The sequence below is a fragment of the Manis pentadactyla genome, chromosome 2 (genome assembly GCF_030020395.1).
Source record: "Manis pentadactyla isolate mManPen7 chromosome 2, mManPen7.hap1, whole genome shotgun sequence".
Taxonomy (NCBI): Eukaryota; Metazoa; Chordata; class Mammalia; order Pholidota; family Manidae; genus Manis; species Manis pentadactyla.
Window position 1 is genome coordinate 222,850,004 of NC_080020.1, and position 22,036 is coordinate 222,872,039.

A 22,036-nucleotide genomic window follows, 5' to 3' on the forward strand; every position below is an offset into this window, starting at 1 on the left:
CCATGGGTGCTGCTGAGGGCACCGCAAGGTATATGGCATGGGAAAAGCTGGTCTTTGGAGTCAGGATGACAGAGTTTTTAATTCTGTTTAAAACTCTATTCTTACTTGATTTTCAGAAAATCATCTAACCTCTCAGTACCTGAGGTTGTTCTTTGTAGCGTGGTGCTAAAAATTATCCCTTACTCATGAAATTTTGTAAGAATGAGTCTAGCACAATGCCTGGCAGAGAAACGCTAAAACTTAAGGATGACATGATTGTTACTGTTGCTGGTGGTGTTGATGACACTGTTGCTTTTCAGCCAGGAAGCAAGCCTGCTTACACCTAAATATTTTATTTATCAAAAACCTGAGAAACCTTTATAAGATAATTGCCCTGAGCATGCTTGCTGTGTCCTATCAGCAAACTGATAAGCCAGGTAGTGACTTACAGAAAGCACCAACTGCGCGTGAAGTAGTCCAGAGCCTGACATGTGGTCAGGAGAAGGGAAAGGCCCCAGAACCAGGCCCCACACCCAAGGCAGCCAAGGGGGTGGAACAGATGCTTTTGCAAATGAAAGGAGCAGGCAAGGTGGCCAGCCACATGGAAGGGGGACAGCAGTTGATGCAATGTGTTCCATTTTCCCAGACAACCCCTGTCCATATGGGGATTTTGATCTCATGAACCCAAGATGGGGCAGCCAGGAAAGGAATGCCAGAGTGGTCCTGAGACGAGGTCCTGGGACAGGGGAGAACAGGGCTTGGTGCGTAAACCGGAGGGCAGAGCAGAGGGGCAAAGAGCAATCAAAGCCAAGAGTCAGCACAGAGTGGAAGAGAAGCTGATTGGAGGCAAAGCGGGGGAACAAGGTGATTGCAGAAAATGAGGCTCCGGGTCCTCCAGGTCTCAAGTTGGCCCCATTTGTGTTGGTGCCTGTGAGATAAGGAGTCAGGGTGGGCAGATTCCAGGGGCCCCTCACCGGGCACAGAAACCACACACTGAGCATCTTGACTCTAGTCAGTTTCCCTCCTGCAGACTCATTTTTGTTTTTCTTCATCATTGTTAACTTCCTGGCATTAGTTTGTTTTAAATGTATGAGTTAAAGTCATTTGGGGAAGTGATCAGGGCATGAATGCATATATTGTAGTCAATTCTTTGATTCTGTCATGATGTATCTTTGTAAACTACTTTGACTCCCTGGCCAACAGAACAGAGTACAAATAGTTCAGTAATATACATGTTTAAAGTTTGTAGCTATGCATACTCTCCCATCTAGTTTACATTTGCTACCTTTTCCTCATGTAATTCATTCTTATCTTCTTGTTTCTCTTGTCTATTCCAGAGTTTGGATTAAAGTTGGTAGCTGGAATTGGAAGATGTTCTTGCTAAGCTACTGTTTTTATTTTTTGAATGAGGTGGAGTATTAGTAAGTAAATAAACAAACAAATTAATAAATGTGCCCTGTTTCTATACTAACATTAGATATTGTTTACCAAGCATCTGCTATTTACTAAGTACTGTGCCAAATGCTCTTCATTTTTCACATCTTGTAACCTTCCCATTAACTAAATGGGGTGGTTTTCATCAGCCGCCCTTTACTGGCAGGGGAGCTGAGGAGGAAAGTAGCTGCCAGGTCACTCGGCAGCCCCCCAGTTCTGGCTCTTTCCTCAACCTACAAAATGTGTACATGGACCCTCAGGAAGGGTTGACAGTCACATTTCACGTCCTCCCTGGCTGCCAATTCGTGGGCCCCAGGCTGCCACTGAGCCATCACAGGAAAGGAAACTCACTTATAGCCTTCTCTGGAAATGCTTATTTTCTCAAAACCAGCTCTAGGCTTACATTTGTGGGTTATAGTCCTTCACTGTGGCCCTGAAGGCTGGACAGAGAACAGAGCCTTCGTTCCTGTGAACAGACCAGAGGGGGCTGGAGCTGCAATGTGGAGACACTATGTTCCTCTCTGGCCCAGGGCCTGGAGTCCCACCGCTCAGGATCCTTTCAGCAGAACAGGTGTAAAGGCTGTTGGAGGCTTAGGAGGCTTCTCTGGAAACCAAAATGCCCTTGGGAGGAGGAAAGGTTATATCAAACATCAATTAGTTCTGCCAGCTCCTCCTAATCCTGATTTTTAGCTTTGACACATCTTCTATGGGAAAGGGGTAAGTGATAGGGACAGGAAAGGTGCAGAGAGAGGGTAAGGACTTGCTGGGGAGGAAGACAGGCTGCGCCCTCCCCTCCTATTCAAGCCCACTTACGGTAGAGGCTAGGGGACCAGGCGTCATTGTGCACACTCCACGAGGGTCTTGACTCAGAGGTCCAAAACATTGTTCATTTGTTCATAAAATCACTCAGTCATTTTCATGCACTCATTGGACAAATATCCAGGGAGGACCTATTATGCCCTCTAGAAAGCCACAGTCTAATAGAGGAAAAACGCTTACACACATTTTGTAATACAATGGGAATAAATACAGCCAAGATATTGATAGATGACTGGATGGATGGATGGATGAGTGGATGGATGGATGATGGATGGATGGATGGATGGATGGATGGATGGATGGATGGATGGGTGGATGTGGAGAGAAGAAATTAATTTAGGAGCATTAAGTTTAGCTGTTTTATTTTTAAGGGAGGAGGAGGTAATTCTTGAGTTGATTCATAAAGGTTGAAGTGGAGTAAGCTAGTGAGAGGGTAGGAGACCAAGCTTTCCAGAGGCAGGGAGCAATATACGCAAAGGCATGAAAAGTCAAGTGTGTGTGTGTGTGTGTGTGTGTGTGCGTGTATATAAACAACCGCTTTCAGTGGAAAACAAAACAAAAGTGGCAGACCTGGGCTAGTTCACAGAGCAAGATTATGGTCAGAACTACACCCTTGAACAATGGGTATGATCGCTGGATTGAGAGCAACAATATGATCAGAGAAAGGTCAGGGTGGGCTGGGCTAATTAAAGAAATCTTCCTGGAGAAGGGCGAGCACGTGTCCATGTCTTGATGGTAAAGATAGGAGGAATCAACAATTACTCAGAGTCTGGGTAAGTTATGCCCATATCACCAAGGCTCCTCAGTACAAAGACAATCCAGCTCATTTTCTCAACTTTCCATTAAGGCGCTAGAGAAGCAAAGGTCTTGCCATTTTTCACTATGATATTGACCAAAATTCTGATCTCTACAGATGCAGGTAATAAGTATTCATACTCCTTAGGAAAGGAAAGAAAGAAAGAATAGGCGACAACTAGGAAGTTGAGAGGTTGCCTATGGCACATACTTAATGAACAATTGAACCATGACTGGAACCCAGCTCAGAGCCCACGTCCAATGTCCTGTAAGACTGAGCACTTAGTCTCAGCTGTGACACAGGAGAAAATGTTCACCTTTCTGTCATTCCCTAATTTCTTCTGACTTAGAGAAATCTCATCTGAGAAGGCTTCTATACCTGCCATAGCTCATGATGACTTTCCCCTCCAAGAGGCTCTTTATATTTATAGTCTAAATTTTGCAGTCATCATATATGAGTCTGACACCTTTTACGCCTATTATTTCTATCCTCACGTTGAAATTCTAGAGTCTCGGGAGTACAGGGAACTATTGGGAGACAATTCATGCTCACAAGGTAAGAGGAAACACAAAAGACCTATGAACTGCTTTCCTTCTGATCTACTTTTTCAAGGATGTTTGTAGAGCAAACAGTCTCAAAAGACAGAGAGAGTGTCTCCAGAACAAAGACCAGGTTGGCTTACTGTCCAGTGTGTTACAGGTAATGTCACCTTGTAGGACAAAAGACAGATATGTCTACTTCCCATTATAAAAGGTTTGCATTCTGGCAGCTCACTGGTCCTCCTCAGGCCATCTTGCATCACCCTACGCAAGCACACTCAGCGAGCAGGCGGAAATGCTGCTATTCCATTCACTGCCACTGCTGTAGCTAACGAATTACCCTTTATCTCTGGCCAGGCCCAAGAATCAAGTGTCCTCTGCCAGCATCCTTGAATCTATGGCAAACTAACTTGTTACCAGGTAAACAGGGTAAAACTTCAGATCCTTCACAGTTCTTGACAGAATCATGTCTCCCAGTCCTTCAGTCTTCCTGATACTCAAGTCATTGTCACATAGCAGGACCACAATAACACCAATGTCATGAAATAAGGAGCAACCAATTCTTAGCATTCAAAGTTGGAAGTCATGCTATTAGTAAATATTAAAAACTCAGCCTCCTAGAAGATAGTAAAAAAATCTTTTCAATTAAACTTCTAAATAACCATTAGTCATATGATTTAAATTAGTATTCCAGCTGGTATATTACAGTAGTCAAGAGCATAAATTCTAAGATCTTCCCAGGTACCTGGATTCAAATCCCAGCTTCCTAATTGCCAGCTGTGTGACTCCAGGCAAGTTTTCTCTGTTCCTTAGTTTTCTCAATGGTAAAATGAGGACATTAGCAGCACCTCACCTCCTGGGGCTGTTGTAAGGTTAAATGAGTGAATTTATATAAAGCACTTACACCAGTGCCAAGCACACATGTAATATTATTATTGTACAGCTGCCATTCCAAATATAGCAACACATTTCAATGGCATCAAAATTACTTTAAAAACTCCAGCTTTATTAGATCTGCTGATCGCAGATGATTTCCTGAGTTGGACTGAAATACTTCACCATCGGAAATGAAGGATGCTTGTCCTAGGACAAACTGTACAGCTCTATTGTAGAAGTCTAGTGCACAGGGGGGGATGGAAATCCTTGCCCAAACCTTTACTGACCATAGTGATGATTGTCAGCACTCATATACCATGTTCATGAGGCAGTTATTTGGGGCCCACATTAGTCTTAAAGTCCCTCATCGTTTGACAATTTAGGATTCACAAATGTCAGCAAGTCTGTAGATGCTGAAGGAAGCTCCCAAGGTTCAGCGGTGTCTGGCTCATGCTGCACGTGATCATCAGGGGAAGATGGACATGTCTGTACCAGCCATCAGTTGTGGGGGAAGAGGCTGCTCCTGCCTTCAGAGGAGGACTGGCATTTCCTATCACACTGAACAAACACAATTTTATCAGGCAAAGGATGAGGTGGAGAGCAAGGAGATTAGAAGTCTGAAGCATCTGGTTTACTGTCTACACTATTCAGATTCACTAAATAGATGTCAAGCTTTTGGGTAATCTCAGGTGATGAAACCTTAGTCAAAGGTGCAACATCAGGTAACAAAAAGAGGAGAAAAGTAATGTCTATCGAGTACCTACCATATGTCCTCAATGTGCATTATCACAACCTTTTGAAGTGTATTAGCCTCCTGTGAATCATGGAGAAAACAGAGACTTCAGAGAAGGTAAGCAACCTGTCCATGATCACAGAAAGCAAGCAGTGAAGCCAGGCCCTGAACCAAGCCCCGCACACCAAGGCCTGTGCTCATTCCCTGCTCTGCAGCAGACCCGCAGCCCAGATGCCCAGTCCGCTACACCATGAGCTTCTTGTAAGCAGAAGCAGGGTCCTCTATACCTGCACATCAGAATATGTGACTCTACTTACAGAGCAAAGTGGAGCCTTTGATAATTTTTTTATTGAAATGAAACTGAACATCGGGCAAGATCTTGACAAATAATCTGGGCCCTAGAAAGGCAATGACCCAGAATTTAAGCTCAAAGGCCCTTTCCCATTATCCCAGGAAGCTGCCACAAATAACCACACGAGTCTGCAAAGTCCAAAGTCCTTATAGATAATCATCAAGAGCCACTGCAGCCAGCTGATGAGAAAGGACTGATCCACTGAAGGTACCAGGAATATGTAAGGGAAGGGTGGTCCATTTAAAATCCGATTATATACCGTACAACATCATAGGCTTGACTCCAGGCTCCTAAAGCTAGTTGATAACTCTTGCTATGAAACCTGGAGGAAATCTGATCAGGCCTGCATTGGTCACCTGAGGTCATGGACTCCAATGGCCTGAAATGTCCAGGTCTCTCCCTGCAGGGCTTGTATTAAGTTGGGCTGAACTGGCTGGCTGGGATGTGGGGATGCCCTAAGAGGATGGCTGGGGTATACTTCCATTGAAAATGTTCTGAAATGAGAAGACACGTAGTCTAAAGGAGGGCAAACTGGGGTGAAGAGCAGGAAAGTCATTCTCCAAGACCCAAGGGCAGATGATGAAGTCAAAGCTAAGAATCAAGAGCCATATCATACCCAGATCCACTGCATATTAGAAGGGACAGTGAAGAAGGCCTGAGCCCAAGGTTATGAACACCATGGAGGGCTTGCCACCCACTTCCAAGGACTGGCTAGGAAGTCAGTCTAGCCCAGAGCTAAGGGGTACAGCAAACATGAACCGTTCTTGCTCCCATCTCCAACAAAGCAAACCAAACCCCCCCCCAAGAGCCTGAAAAGCATGCTTAAGTCCTGGCCTCTGCAGAACCCCCTCCCCGCCAAGTTGAGGTGAGATGTGTCTGAGGCAGCTCTAAAGACTTTTTCTTGGTAATTATTAAGAGAAATGAAGATGGGAATTGGGAATTGTGAGTGTGCCAGCCTCCCACAGTTCATCTTCTCTATGACACCATTGACTCTTCTTGTGGTCTGGAATCTGTCAGGGTTGGCCCAGGGAAGGATGGGTCGAGTGACTGACCCAGAGCCTTAAGCTCTATTCAGTGCAACATCAGAATGGCACATGATGGAGTCATCATTGTCTAAGGAGAGGATCCCTTGAAGCAATAGATGTGCTGACAATTTATGAATCCATTATTAGCTCTTCAGAAACAATGAGGCTATTTCTTGCCAGAGCTCAGGGATGAATGCATGTGGTGTTCATGCTGACAAACATCTTTTACAGTTTATAAATACCATAGCACGTGCTCCCTACTCCAGTGGCAATATATCCGGTTTGCCTGCTGCAGACAAGGCGAAATTTCATCAGATAATTGCTACTGGAAAAAGAGCTCTGTGTGTGCTTCATACATTTGGCCTTATAGCACCATGGAACTTTCGGATAAAATGTATACTCAGATTGGTAATTGGTAGTTGCAGAAGAAAGCTGCACTCAAATAAAGCTACACAAAGCTTCAGGAACTAAATATTCTGTTCATTGATTCTTTTTAAATGATGCAATAAAGTCCATCATAGACACAAGGGTAGTGGCTTTTTCTCTTTGTTTTTCATATCAGGGAAAGAGAGCCTCGTGATAGCTTTTTACTTAAAGTGTTTATAGAACATAAGTGAAGCATTTGTACACCCACACAACCATGATCTTGTTGTTCCCATTTCATATATTAAGAGACTGAGGCTCATAAAGGTGAAGAGGCTTCCTCAAGCCCTTTCAGGGAGAAATGAACAGATCTGGAACACAAATAGAAGGTATTGGGATGCCAGGTCCAGTGCCTTTCCCATCTGCAAACCCACTGCATCTCAATGCCATTTTCTGTTTTCCAAAAACCTATACAGTGCACTTGAAAGATGCTCCAGCATTAAATGTTTCTTCTATTTGAGGTTAATATTTCTTAATTGTAAATTAAGTTCAATATCTTTTCACACAACAATACTTCATCAATTGCATTTCTACTGACATGTGTAAAAGTCTCAACAGTCAAATTGTGTTTGATTTCATTCACAGACTGCAATCAGTCTGCAAGTGCCTGTTCCTGTATGGGGTCCACCTGAGAAAAGCCAAAAGGAGTCTTGCATGGTAATAATATAAGGAAGACCATTTATACCAGGCACTGCACCAGATGCTTTATAGAGAGAGGCAACCTAATGCTCACACTACACATATGAGAAGGTCAGTGTCAATCCCATAGACAGATGAGAAGACTGGGGCTCAGAGAGGTTGCAGAGCTTGTCTATGATCACAGACAAAAATAGGATTAGCTCTCAAGTTTGATGCCAAAACCCATGTTCATATCTGTCCTTCCTTTTTCCCAGCCAATGTGATATACTTGTATTAGCAGGACAACAAAATTCAGGCTTCTTAGTAGCTGCATAACCTTGGTGCAGAAGGTTGAATACCTGTCCCCGAAGATGTCTAGATCCTAACCCCTGGAACCTGTAAATATTACCTGTGAGGCCAAAGGGACTTTGCAACTGTGATTAAATTAGGGAAATCCTCTCCATAGGGTCCCTCTCCACAGTAGGGACCTTCACATGGGGAGATTTGGTTCCTAATGTAATCACCAGTGTCCTTACAAGAGGGAGGCAAAGAGATGTGACAAAAGAGGAAAAGGCACTGCGACCACGGAGGCATACCGGCGTGATGTGTCCATGGCTAAGGAAACGTCGGCAGCCCTCAGAAGCTGGAAGAGGAACAGAACAGATCCTACCCTCCGAGCCTCCGGAAGAAACCAGCCCTGGAAACACCTTACTTTAGCTCCCGAGACTCAGTTAAAACTTCTAGCCTCCAGAACTGTGAGAAAATGAATTTCTGTTGTTTTAAGCCATCAAGTTTGTGATAACTTGAAGCCTTAGGGAACTGACACTTGGGGAAATTGTGTACATTCTTCATAACACACCTAACTCATTTGGATGTTATTCAAATTGGGAAACAGCTAATAAACAGCTAATAAATATTTTGTATCCTTCTCTTACTTTCCTGGGGGAAAAAAGTAAATACATGCCTCAAAACTGGGATTCTTTTTAGCAGGAGAAGATAGCTCCAAATGGAAACAGAATGGCTTGAAGAGCACAGACATTCCTATTCAGAGGCCCTCAGTAGTTGATTCCACCTTCGGAGGGTAAAGAAGGACAAATGAACTTTAAAATGCTCCTGGCAGCATTTAGGTTAAATGTAGGATGTCAGAGGTGTTCTCTCCGCCTCTGGAGAGCTTTAAAAATTGAGGAAATACTTACCCATCTCAAATAATTCAAAGGTCTCAACATAAATCATTTCAATTACTTCTTGAGGCTCCCTGCTTTCCTGTGACTCTTAAACACGTGATCTATACAAATTCTTACCTGAATTAGGTGTTCAGAAATGCCAAGTAACTGGAAAGTAATGGTTATGCAATACATCTGGAGACTGGATGTTTCTAAGAACTTGAGAAACACCTTTTTTGCAAACATGGGGCAAATGCTTAATACTAAATAGATCCATATTGAGACTGCTGTGTTTCAAAATGAGAGGGTAATTACAATTTCATAAGGTACGAATCACCCTTTTCTAAATGTTAGGAGAAGCTTCTCCAGTAACATTAATCAACCTCTATAAGATAGGATGGGGGTCTCAGAGCACAGAAGCCCCAAGACAATGGCCCACTGTGACCCTCTAGAGGGGGACCATACCAAGCGTCCTCAGACTCTAAGTCAAATATAAAATCAGCACACGGGGGTGAGCTCAGGCAGGTACTAAAGCAACTGGAGCTAATACTTCAGTGAAAAAAAGAAAAATAGGAAGAGCAAACAAACAAAAAGTCTACCTGTGTGGGCACAGCGACTTCCACAGGAAGAAACTAGGATCAGTACATCTAAATGTGGATGATCCTTTAACGAAAAAAGAGTGGTCCACAGAGGGGAGAACAGAGAAGCACCCAAGGCAAAGAGGAGCAGTGTCTGTGGCTGGGGCCTGTCCAGTGTCAGTGAAGGTTTTATCCCTAAAACTGAACTGAATGCACTAGGATCTCAAAGGTGAATATTCCCATTCAGCTCAGGTGTGCCACCTCCTCCAGGAAGCCTTCCTTCACCCACAGAAGTCAGATGACTCACTTATCTGCCATTTGCCTAAAGCCTTCCTGGGGGCAGAGACCATGTGTCATTCTTTTACCCTGGTGCCCACCCTGAGCACACAGCCAGCAAGCACCCAAGAAACACTGAGCGGAAACACGGGCAAGCGGACTGTCTCCAGCAAAGGGCTGAGGAGGAAATCAAGGCTGCTGGGGTAGGCCTGTGGGTGCTTCGATGTTCTTCCAAATCACCATGAATAGCTGCTGCTGAAGATGACAACACAAGTCTGAGCGAGGAGAAGAAGTCACAGAGTAGGGACAAGGAATTTGAAAGAATAAAGCAAAACTCACCCAGAGTGGCCTGGGCCCACTCAAGTGAACCTCAATACCCAGGACTGCTCAGCACAGAAACAGGGCGCCAGAAATGGGACAGGTCACCTGGTTCCTCCTCTGCCCCTCCATCCCCTCCTCCGCCAGCAACCCCGTACAGTGGGCGCTTAGCCACTGACAACCCTTTCCCTCCGAAGGAACCCGCTGCCTCACCAAGCAGGACAAACACAGGTGCTCCGCGTGGGCTGTGGGAAAGCTAAAAGGTGTAAACACAAGAAGGTCCTGCGGCTTTGGGTCACTAGAGGCCCGCAGATGGTGAAGAGCAGAGCAGGGACTGAGGTGAGGCGGTCTGAGAGAGTGACTTCCAGCTGGCCAAGCCCAGAGGGAAGCCGCCGCTCCCTCCCTGGCTGCTGAGCACTTGGCAAGCCCTCTGGGAATTAACAGGCAATCCAGGCAGAAACTCAGCTCCTGCACGGCTCCAACCACACAAGCTCGGAGGAAAAGGATGTAGGTGTGGAAGCTCCCCTCCGGCTCCCACCAGCTGAAACATGCCGGAATTCTTAGAACCACGGGTTTCCCACGCGCCTGCCACTCCAAGCCAAGGAAGGCCCCTCAGAGTGACTCCAGCTTCCAGGGAATTCTAGAAAACTGCACTGCAAACAAATGTGTCAGCTTTGTGGTCAGGAAAGGAAAGGTACGCAAGCCAGCTTTTTCCCCTTTTGACTCACACACTGGAAAAATCAAAGTCTGATAGAATTTGTTGCTCTTTATCTCTTCAGATAACCTCTGCCCTGATGTGCACCTTCAGTCCACTCCTGAACACAGCAGAACGGGAGGCAGTGTTCAAAGCACAGACTCTGGGCTCAGGCCCCTGGGGTTCTCAGCCCGCCTCTCCTGTTCACTGTGCCCACTTAAGCTGCTTTTCCTGTGAAGCTGTTTCCTCATGTTCAAACAGGGACAGAGACGTAAGGAAGCAGTGAGATTCTATAGGCAATACACTCACAGTGTAGCTCAACACTATTGCTATTGCTATTGTTACCATTACTGCTACCATTATTATTACCATAAAAGCAGTTTGCAGTTACTTCACTATTAATTGGGAAATCTTTAATAAAACCAGATCCCACACTCCATTGCTATGCTTCAAAACTATATTCATGCCAACATCAAAAAGGCATTTTGGAAAAAAGAAAGATTTTTTTTTTCAGATGGACAGGGGATGTAATAAACCTTCAGGTTTAAAAGTGACTACAAACACCTATCCAACTCAAAAGTCTCAGAAACATGAAGAAGATTGAGGAACCAGAGTTACCTTCACCAGATAACCTACAGAAAACACCCTTCTCTCAATGAAATGCATCTACAAACATAAGAAGTTGGATAGCAAATCCATGTGGCTCTTGGCTTCCAAAGATCCCAGGGGAAGAACACAGTCTGACAGCGTGAGTTAGAGTCACTGTACATCTCCAAAATGAATATTTTAGCTAAATTCTCCCTGCTCGGGCTAGAACTGCTCCGTCACTGCTCTGGAAATGAGTACGTATGTCTTCCTTTGTTGTAAGGGATATCCGCACAGGATGAAGCCATTACTGGGTCTAAGGCTATTTTTAAATGTTGGCTCATTTTATAGCTGCTGGCACAGCTTTTCCCAGTGATTTAAGTTTCACGCCTTTGGCCATAATGAATCGCATCTGTGTGTGTGTGCATTTCTGCTTTTTACCATTCACTGAATTTAATAACTGCCTGTGAGTGTGAAGGTTTACTCCGCTCTGCATAATTTTCAGGGGATGAGATTTTCTCACAGCAGAGAAACTGAGAGATACAAAATATATACTGGAAACATATACGTAAGGGCACAGGGCTCCTTAATATATGCCAATTTGAATATGTCCTTAACACTGGACAATATGGCTTAATCGTGGACATGATCCTTCTACCTGCCAACCACCATTAAGTCCACTGAATGAAAGAACTAGCCCATTGTTGATGTATATCTGAAACTCAAAAACACACAGAAAGGACTCCAGATGCTCCAAAAAGCATTTTGAACATATTGAAATACACTTACTTGATAAAAAAAAAAACAAACCAAGACATTCTCCAAACTGAATTAGGCAGTTTATTAGGCTCCTAATTTCCATGTCTAGAACAAGAACGTGGATTTACATGCATTGTCTCATTTTGTGGATCTTACATGCATGTAGTCTTCAGTCAGCGGCACCTCTGATTCTACTGGTCGGTAAAATTTACAGTTAGCTCAATGTGAGTAAAATGACAAACACAGAATGATACATAAGCCGTGGCAACAAATCCCACCCAGTACCATTTACGTCTTTTTTCTTTTTTTTTCCAAAATCATATCACAACTCTCTCTTGTAAAAAATAAATTTCAGAACAAGGCATTTAATTCACTGAGAAAAATAAAGACAATTCTATCATTTTGGAGCAATGAATGTCCAACTATGGCTGAAGGTCCACCCTGAGAATTAAATGATTTTAACGAACCCTTTGAGGTTTAGTAAAGCTGTGTTAACCTAACATCAGGAAGGGACATGACATACAGGCACGCATGTCCCTGCTCATTTTGCTGTGCAGTTCTCCAAGGATGCCGTGTTATAAACATCCTCGTTGTCTTCAATGCTCGAAGCGTCTGTGGTATCAGGATCGCTCACCACAATCCCCACAGAAGATAGACTGGCAATGAAGGCGTGCATCCGCTGTGCATACATATCTCTAATGTTGAAGTAAGGGGGCTCGTGGCACTTCTCCGGTGGGTCCTCACTGCACTGGTCCACATCGATGTCCTTCTGCTTCTGGTAGTACTTGGAAAACTTGTTGAAGATAATGGTGATGGGAAGGGCCACCACCAAGATACCACAGATGATGCACGTGCTGGCGATAAGCTTCCCGGCCAGGGTGACTGGGTGGGTGTCTCCATAGCCCACAGTCGTCATGCTGATGGTGGCCCACCACCAGCAGATGGGGATGCTGGTGAGGCTGGACGTGCTGTCATCTTTCTCCACAGAGTAGATAAGCACAGAAAAGATGGAAATGCCCACGGACAGGAAGAGAAGCAGCAGCCCAACTTCATGGTAGCTGTGTCGCAGTGTGGCACCTAGAGACCGGAGTCCGACCGAGTGCCGGGCAAGCTTGAGAATCCGGAAAATCCTCATAAGCCTGAGGATCTGGACCACCTTGCCCATGTTCTCAATGTCTTCACTCTCTTCCTCCTTGGTGTCTACAGCCAACGTGGCGTAGAAGGGAATAATGGAGACAAAGTCGATTATGTTCAGAGGGTTTTTCCAGAATTTCTTTTGACAGGGAGCGGCCACCAGCCGGATGGCCAGCTCCCCGGTGAACCAAGCGATGCAGGCGATCTCCACACCCTCTAGCACAGGGTCATCCACCTCCCCGTCCTCGTTCTGGAACTCCGACATACTGTGGACACACATGGCCACAATGGAGGCCAGCACCACGCTCAAGGAGGAGATGGCAATGAGCTTGGCAGACAGGCAGCAGGCTGGGTTTTCCATTCGAATCCAGATCTTCTTCCGGAGCTGACCGAATGGCAGCTTGTCAAACTTCTCCAGCTCCTTCTCAAACAGAGACGACTCCTCGAAGGAGGAGTCCGTACTCACATCGTTGCTTTTCTGGTCCCAGTCCTTCTCGTGGCTTTCCTCCTTGCGCTCCTGGTAGCGATTGCTGCAGCAGGAATCGAGGAAGAGCTCGTTGATGCCCCAGTACTCGATCTCCTGGCAGAAGGAGAACACGCACAGCTCCTCCATGACGTGCAGCTTTCCCGTGTAATAAAAGTTCAGAACATATCTGAACAAGGAGGGGTTCCGATCGAAATAGTACTCTCTGTCGGCCACGCTGTAGTCATCGCACAGCTCCAGGATGGCCTCCTCCGAGTGGCAGGCGAGCAGCTTTCCGAGCCTGGTGTGGGGAAACCGCAGGAGGGTGCTTTGGTCGACGGACTGCTTAAAACCCCCCACGTTCAAGTTGACAAGTTCCTCGTCTTGTCCAGGGCGGTGGAAAAACTCACCAAACACCATGGTGGATAGAGGGGGCCGAGAGCTGGCTGGGAAGGGAGACAAGTTTCACACGGTACCTGGAAGAAGCACAAGACGGCATTAGCGCTGTCCCGTCGTGCCTTGCCAAGCTTATTTTTAATCTGCCCTTTCCAGGATGATGGGCTCTGTATGATACGAGCCAAGCAGGGAAGCGACGAGAAAGGAACACAGCATTACACATTTGGACTAGAGGAAAATCAACACAAAACAGACCTTTTTTCAAAAACTGGGTTTGACAGATCCATTTTTTAGGAAAAAGAAGACTGCCATGTAATTTCGATGAACCCGAGTTCCTATTTCTCTATTTTTTAAGCACCTGCATTTACCTCCCATCCCCCACCAAAACAATCCATTTTGGGTGAGTTACACAATACAAGCATCTCCTGTCTCAGCCACGGGGCTCCTCCATCTGGGAATGCTCAGTTCAGATGTGATAGGCTAGCTGTTGCCTGGCTTGCTGCTCATCTCTCCCTGTCCCCCAGGGCCTGTGCATGCACCGTCAGGAACAGCTCTCCCTCTGCTGTGCACCTCACCCCCCACTGCACATCACTGGGGACTCAGCTCAGCTCTCAGGAAAGATGTAGGTTCCTCTTATGCTCCAGGGTTTCACCCATTTAAAAGGAAGCCCTATTCCCTCTGCTTGGATGTGGACAATCAAGAGATATAATTATCTCCCTGTCCTTAAGTACCCTGTGTCTTAAAGATATAGTTACACTCCATGGGATGGTGTTTCAGGTACACCCACAAGGGGAGAAACTGACTTGGGTGAACTGTTTTTAAGTTAATTGCACTAACAGTTTCCTGACGCAAACACACTCCTCTCCCACCTTCTCCCTCGCCTCACAGACAGTCTAGCACAATCTCTCCACAGATACTCAAGTCTCCACTGGCCCAATATGGTGGCCTGTTTTTGGTTCACACTAACCAAGATGTACCAGACCAATTTCTCAGTGAGAAAATAGTAGATTTTGACCATCACCCAGTACACTGATGCTTCCTCACAGCAGATGGAACAGATAAAAGAAAGGTAGGAGATTGTCATACACCATGCAGAGGACTATTAAATACTTTTACATATTATGCCATTTAGTCCTTGTAACCCCATAAGGTGAGTGTTTAGGAAAATGAATACTTAGAGAGGCTGAGTCCAAGTTATAGAATAGGTACATGGTAGAGCCAGGATTTAAATCCAGGTTGCATTTACCCTAAAACCCATGCTACTACCACTAGATACACCCTCTCCCCCATTTTCTCCCCTATTATAACCCAATAACCCAATGTGGGAAGTGTTATAATAGAACTGAGTCAAGTATCTTTGGGATTATTGAGAAAAGAGCAATGACCCCTCCCTGAAGAAGCCTCCTAGTAGGAGTTACATTCAGCTCAAGTGTTAAAGGTTCAAACAGAGTTGGTCAAATAAGGAGAAAGGGCATTCCCCACAGGGGACACCAAAGGTGGGCAGAGGCCAGATTGCTCAGAACATTATGTATCAGTTCACAGAGTCTGAATGTTACCTGTAGGTAAGACCACTAAACAATCTTAATCAATCGGTGGGCATGGTTTTATTTGTGACTGTAACTTAGGAAGAGTCCTCTCACAGCAGAGTGGAAGGCTCCTGGGGAGAAAGGCCTGCAAAAGAACAGGTGAGAAGAGGTGAGGACCCCCCAACACATACAGTGGGGATGCATATAAGAGGAAGTGACAAATTCAAGGGAAGTTTATCATGTAGAATTGGCAGTACTTGGTGACTGAGTGGAAAGAAAGGAGAGGACAAGGAAGTACCCAGGCTAAAGGGGGATGTTTTCTACTCCGCATTATGTGGGTAGAAAGTGACACCGTAAGAAGAGGCAGAAAGTTCAGGAAGGAATTTCTCACTCCTTATGTTTATGGAAAGCCAAGGCTATCAGTGAGACAAGAGATTCCTCCTCTGAAGAGGACACAGCCTTAAAGCACAGCCCTCTGCCACTCACCCGAGGCAGGAGCCTGCAGTCATAACGAATGCATGTCATTTGCTCTCAAGAGAGAACACCGAGTGTATTCCCATGAAACCAAAGGGCTTGACGTGCCATTTCATAGATTTGCTGACCTCTTCAAAAGACTTGATTTTTTCCACCTCTGCTTTCTATCTTTGTTAGACGCCTTTTTTGAAGAGCCTAAATCAGAGCTCATGCTTGGTCCAAATATTCATGGAACTTCAGATCTCTGGAAGCAGGCTTCACTCACAGCAAGTACAGCAGTAAAATGCTCCAAGGAGCCAGTTTCAGCTAAGCTGGCATGAAGACTCTAATGGACGTTATCTTCTGGTGGCTTCTTTTCATCTCCTGGGCTATTCTAAAAAGCCACAATGATAGAAAGCCAGGGTCTGCCTTCATGATACACCTGATACACCCTGCACAAGTCGGTCTCCAATCAGAGGGTGTGCAACAATAGCCCAGTGGTTCTGCAGTCACTTATCTCAAGAATACTCTTCCCGTCTATAACGGTACTCCTCCTGCTCTGGCCTCCTGGCTTTTTATTCACTCCATGTCAGTGACAGAGAGCCCGTTATGAGGTCCATGCATTCTGTCAAGTCTAAGCATAAAAGCAAAGCACATCATAAAACCGGGGCTTCCTATTGTGGGTCTTTCAGAAGAGAGAAAAGGAAAAATATCTTTTGATCAGATCAGATGCTTCCGCGAGAGGGCAGGCTGGGATTCCCTGCGCATGCGGCCAGAGCACAGTGCTGGCTTCCTTGGCTGTGTCTGTCCCACAGCGGCCGGCAGGGCCGCGGAGGGCCCACCTTTACAATCCATGGTAAGGCTCCCTCGCACTCGACAGTCCCTCCCCAATAACAAGCATTCTTTATGCCACTGCTCCTCACACTCCTGGGATTCTGCTGATGAGGAGGCAGGATCAGAAGAGATGAGGCGGCATCAGGCAGCCCTTAAGGGCTAAAGCAGAAGCCCAGCTAGAGGCCGTCACGCCGAGCGCAGCCCTCCCTAGTCTACAGCACGCTGGCTCACTCATTCAAAGGGACGCAGAGGAAAGCTGACGCTGAGCATCATTATTTCCAAGATTCCTATTTACAGGCCAGCATTTATTTAACAGCCATTCATTATTCCTATTCAGAAAACACTGACTAGGTCAGAGGCATATCTCTATATATTTATGTATATTTATAATTCATATATTTGTGTGTATATATTTATAATTTATATTAATATAAACATATTTTTATGTGAATTACAAATATACATTAAATATGAAGGTATATATACATACACAAATGTATATACTTATGTGTTTATATAAAGTGAACCATCCACATACTGAATAGAAATATGAGGCAATTCCTCTATAGAAAAAACTTTCCAAATTATGACTCAAAATATAGAGATAAAAAAACAAAAGAAATAAATTTTATTACACAAAAGTAAAAATTTTGTGTATGGAAGAACATGTCATAAGCAAAATTAAATTCTAATATGGGAGAAAATATTTGCCACTTATATCACAGACAAGAGGGTAACATATCTAATACACAAAAAGCTTTAGATAGAGAAGAAAAAGAACAACAACAATATGGAAGAATGCACAAGAGATATTTTCACATAAAAAAATGCAATGGGTCTTGGAACAGGAACAAAATGCTCTACCTTGCTCATACAGGATAAATGCACATTAAAACTATGCTGAAGTGTCACATCTCATTTATCTAATTGGAAGAAAATTTTAAATTGGATAACATACTTTATTAATAAGTCTGTGGGGAAGAAGTAGGATGCAAAATGAAGGAGAACCCTTTTGGAAGGGAATTTGGCAAGATCTAGAAAGAGGGCAAAGGTGTTTACCTTTTGACCCAGCAATCCCTCTTCTAGAATTCTCTCCCAACAGAGACAGGCAAAAATAGAAACACTTGCACAACTGAAAACAACCCAAATGTCCACGAATAGAGGATTGGCTGAATCAACTACAGTCTATCTCTCTCTCTATATGCAATAGGGTGATTTCCAGGACATAGTAATTAAGTGGGGAGAAAAATATGTGTATACACACACACACACACACATATAAATATGTACATACACACATCAACACACACATTCACATATATGCTTGTGTAGAGAAAAACAAAAATAGTGCAAGGTTAAACCAATCATGAATAAAATACTTCCCTATGTGGGAATAGTGTAGTAGGGAGAGTGCTGAAGTGTTGGACTTGGGAACCAAATAACTGTTTCACATAATTATGAAACAAAATTAAATAAAAATGAAAAAGACAATCCCTAAAATATAACCTCACTGTGTGTACCAGGTTGACCATTAACCTCAGAGAGGTGAATTAAAACGTAATGACTTGACTATACATCCCTAGTGGTTTATACCCTAGGGCAAACAAACTATAGAAATCTTTAAATATTTTTAGTATTGATATGGGTAAAATTATTCTGAGACTTATACACATACACATGGGGTAAAGCAAGTAAATGAATATGTTTATGTCATTAAAAACCACCAAGATTTGGGGTACAGAATTTTAAAAATATATATATAAAAATCAAAGAAATTAAGTAAAAACCCTATGATCCTAAATTCGAATTGGAAACATCAGTATGAACTCATAATTTATTTTTTGTTAAAAGAAAATCATATTTCCATTGAAAAGGCCTAGAATAAAATGACCCACTATGGTGGATGCTTGGAGCTCACTTATATCTCCCCTTTAGAACAGGAGCCCTCATTCTCATTCACACCGAAAGTGCTAATAGCTAAGGGCTCTCACTTAAGTCCCTCTTTGGGAATCACCCTCAGCCAAAGAAAGCTGCCTTGCCCAAGGTCACACACCTCCCCAGGCCAGCTCACATTCAGTGACTTCTCTGTGAGGGCGCTCTAAACCCAGCACCTGTTCTCAGGACAGGCAGCCCAACTCCAGAGCTTGCCCTAGGATCTGCCCAGGTTTCTGGTGCAACTTCCTCACAGTTCAATGCTTCCCTTTGCCCAATCCTACTGCCTTCACTTCCCACAGGTGTTGACCCAAAGGGCACCTCCCAACAAACTTCCTGCTCAAAAATCTCTGTCTCAGATTATTTCCCAGGAAACTCAACTGAAGACACCAAGCAGGAACAATGAACAGCCCAAGTCTGTACAGACAGGAGCATCAAAATACAACTTAGCAGGAAAACAATAAGGGCTCTTTGGAGAAACAGCAAATCCCAGCTCTGAGGCAGGAAACATACAAACTAAGCCTGGATACCGTTACAATGGAGGGCAGGGAAGCCATCAGCAAAGACAGGTTAAGTGTCAACTCAAGGAGACTCCCACTGGTCAAAGAGGGAAACTCGTGTGCCAAAAAGAAAAAAAAATCTCCAGTGGACTGAAACACATCAAATATGTCAAAATCCCTGAGTTCATAATAATATATTTTTAAAGAAAGAAGACAATACACTGGAGGTTACTAGAGTACTAATTTTTCTAGAATATGAGAAATAAAAAGAAAAATCAAATATTTATCCTGCATGAATCATACCTTAAAAAAAACCATATAATAGTTAATGAGGGAATATTTTCTTTATAAGAATATTCCAATAATTCAAAATCAATAGTAACAGAAACAGTTAAAATAGTACACTAGGAAACATTTATCTAGATCAAAGAACATAAACAGATTGAAAGCAAAAGGATGGAAATAGCAACCAAAAGAGAGAAGGAGTGGCCATACTGATACCACACAAAACAAAGACAAAAATTGTTACTAGAGACAAAGACAGCATTTTATAATAAAAGAGTCAATCCATCAAGAAAGCATAAGAATTGTAAATATAGATGTACCATGTAATAGAAGCCAAAATATTATCTCTGTTTTCAGGTGACATGATCATGTATATAGAAAAATCCTATGGAATATACACTCACACCCACACACATACATATCATTAGAACTAATAAAAAAACTCAGCAAAGTTGCAGAATACAAAATTAATATAAAAACCCAACTGCATTTTTATAAACTAGCAATGAGAGAACAGAAATATGAAATTAAGAAAACAATCCCATTTACAATAGCATCAAAATATATTATTTAGGGATAAATTTAACAAACATGGTGCAAATTTATAGAATATAAACTACAAAATATACTGCTGAAAAAAATTTAAAAAGACGTAATTAAATGGAAAGACATCCCACGTTCCCATATTGGAATATTTTGTGCTTCAAAGGACACTATCAAGTCAAAAGACAAATACCAAAGAAATGAAAACACAACCCACAAAATGGAAGAAAATATTTGCAAACTATTTATCTAATAGGAGTCTAGTATTCAGAATAGATAAGAACTCTTACAACTCAACAATAAAAAGACAAATAACCTACTTAAAAGTAGGCAAGGAACTTCAATAGACGCTTCTCTGAAGATACACAAATGGCCCAAAAATATAGGAAAAGCTGCTCAATAATCTTTAGTCATTAGGGAAATGCCAAGCAACATCACGAGGTACCACTTCACACCACTAGGATGGCTAAAATTAAGGAGTAATAATAAAACAAGTATTGAATTGTAATACAAGCATTAGTGAAGATGTGGAGAAATTAGAACCTTCATGCATTACTAGTGGTAATGTAAAATGGTACAACCATTTTGGGAAACAGTTTAGGACAATTTCTAAAAAGGTTAAACACAGAGTTAACATAAGATCCAGCAATCCACTCTTAGGTATATTCCCAGGAGAACTGAAAACATATATGTTCAAACAGAATATATACATTAATGTTTATATATCATTATTCATAAAGCCAAGAAGGGGAAACAACTCAAATGTTCATTAATTGATAAATGTGTAAATAATATGGAATATCCATTAAATGGACTATAATTTGGACATAAAAAGGAACAAAGTATTGATACATGCTACAACATGAATGAACTTTGAATACATCATGCTAATGAAAGAAGCTAGACAAAAAAAAGTCCACATATTGTATGACACCATTTATATGAAATATCCAGGATAGGCAAACTCACTGGGACAAAAGTAGGCTAGTGGTTGCTAAGGACTGGGGGAAGGAGAAAATGAGGTATGCGATTTTGGGGGGATAATAAAAATGTTCTGTAATTAGATGGCTGTATAACTTCATGAATATACCAAGAACCACTGAATTATGCATTTTAAAAAGGTAAATCCTACTGTAAGCAAAGTATATCTCATTAAAACTGTTATTTAAAAAGAGATTCCAGCTAATAAAGAAGAAATGCTAGAATTAAAATCTCACTATTTTACAACTTATCATGAAATAATGGATCTAGGCAATGATCATAGATGACTCCTAAAACCCCAATAAAAAGCTGATGGTAAACTTCATAACAGTTAAATCAGAGCAACAATATCTGAATCCACTGATCAAGCCTGATATAATGAAAAGAGACAAGATATGATGTGCCTCCTGATGGAAGTATATACAAAATGCTGCAGTATATCAACCGAAAAAAAAAAAAAAACAGTTGAAATCAAATAGAGATTTTAGAGGAACATGTATAACGGCACTGTAGGAATGTAATCAGCAAAATCCAGACTGTGGGAAAGTGTTCAGGATAAAGGACATAATCAAATAAGTGACACACCAAATGGATCCAGTGTGTGAGCTTTGCATGGATTCTAACTAGCCAAATGCTTAAAAGACATATATGAAAATCCATGGACATTAAAATATCAACCAGACACTTGATAATACAAAAGAATTATTGTTAAATTTTCAATGCTAATGGTATTATAATTATGCTTTCAAGAGACTCCTTATCTTTGAGAATATATACTAAACTTTTATGGGTGAGATTTTACCACATTTGGGATTCATTCCAAAATAACCCATGGAGAGTGATGGGGTGAGGGAGATATTGATCATGCAAGACATGGCCACAAATTGATAATGGTTGCAGCTAAGGAGTGGGTTCAGAGGAGTTTAATATATTATTGTCTCTGTTTTTTGTACATGTTAAAGTTCTCCATCAAAAATATTTTAGGAAAATTACTAAGGTAAAGAATTACTATTTAACTTTTT

The 22,036-nt window shown here is 42.7% G+C and overlaps 1 protein-coding gene across 6 annotated transcripts in view; it reads right to left on the reverse strand.

Moving 5' to 3' along the window:
• Window positions 1-12,025: 12,025 nt before the first annotated feature.
• Window positions 12,026-22,036, reverse strand: part of KCNS3 (potassium voltage-gated channel modifier subfamily S member 3) — a 35,472-nt gene continuing 25,461 nt past the window's right edge. For 5 of the 6 annotated variants that reach the window (XM_036881844.2, XM_057497432.1, XM_036881849.2 and 2 more), the window contains one exon: window positions 12,026-14,040. In XM_036881844.2, the coding sequence (XP_036737739.2) occupies window positions 12,509-13,984 (1,476 nt within the window). In that variant the 5' untranslated portion in view covers window positions 13,985-14,040 and the 3' untranslated portion in view covers window positions 12,026-12,508. Of the gene's footprint in view, window positions 14,041-15,972; window positions 16,574-22,036 lie in introns of all 6 variants that reach the window. The other variant, XM_036881846.2, reaches the window with a different exon arrangement.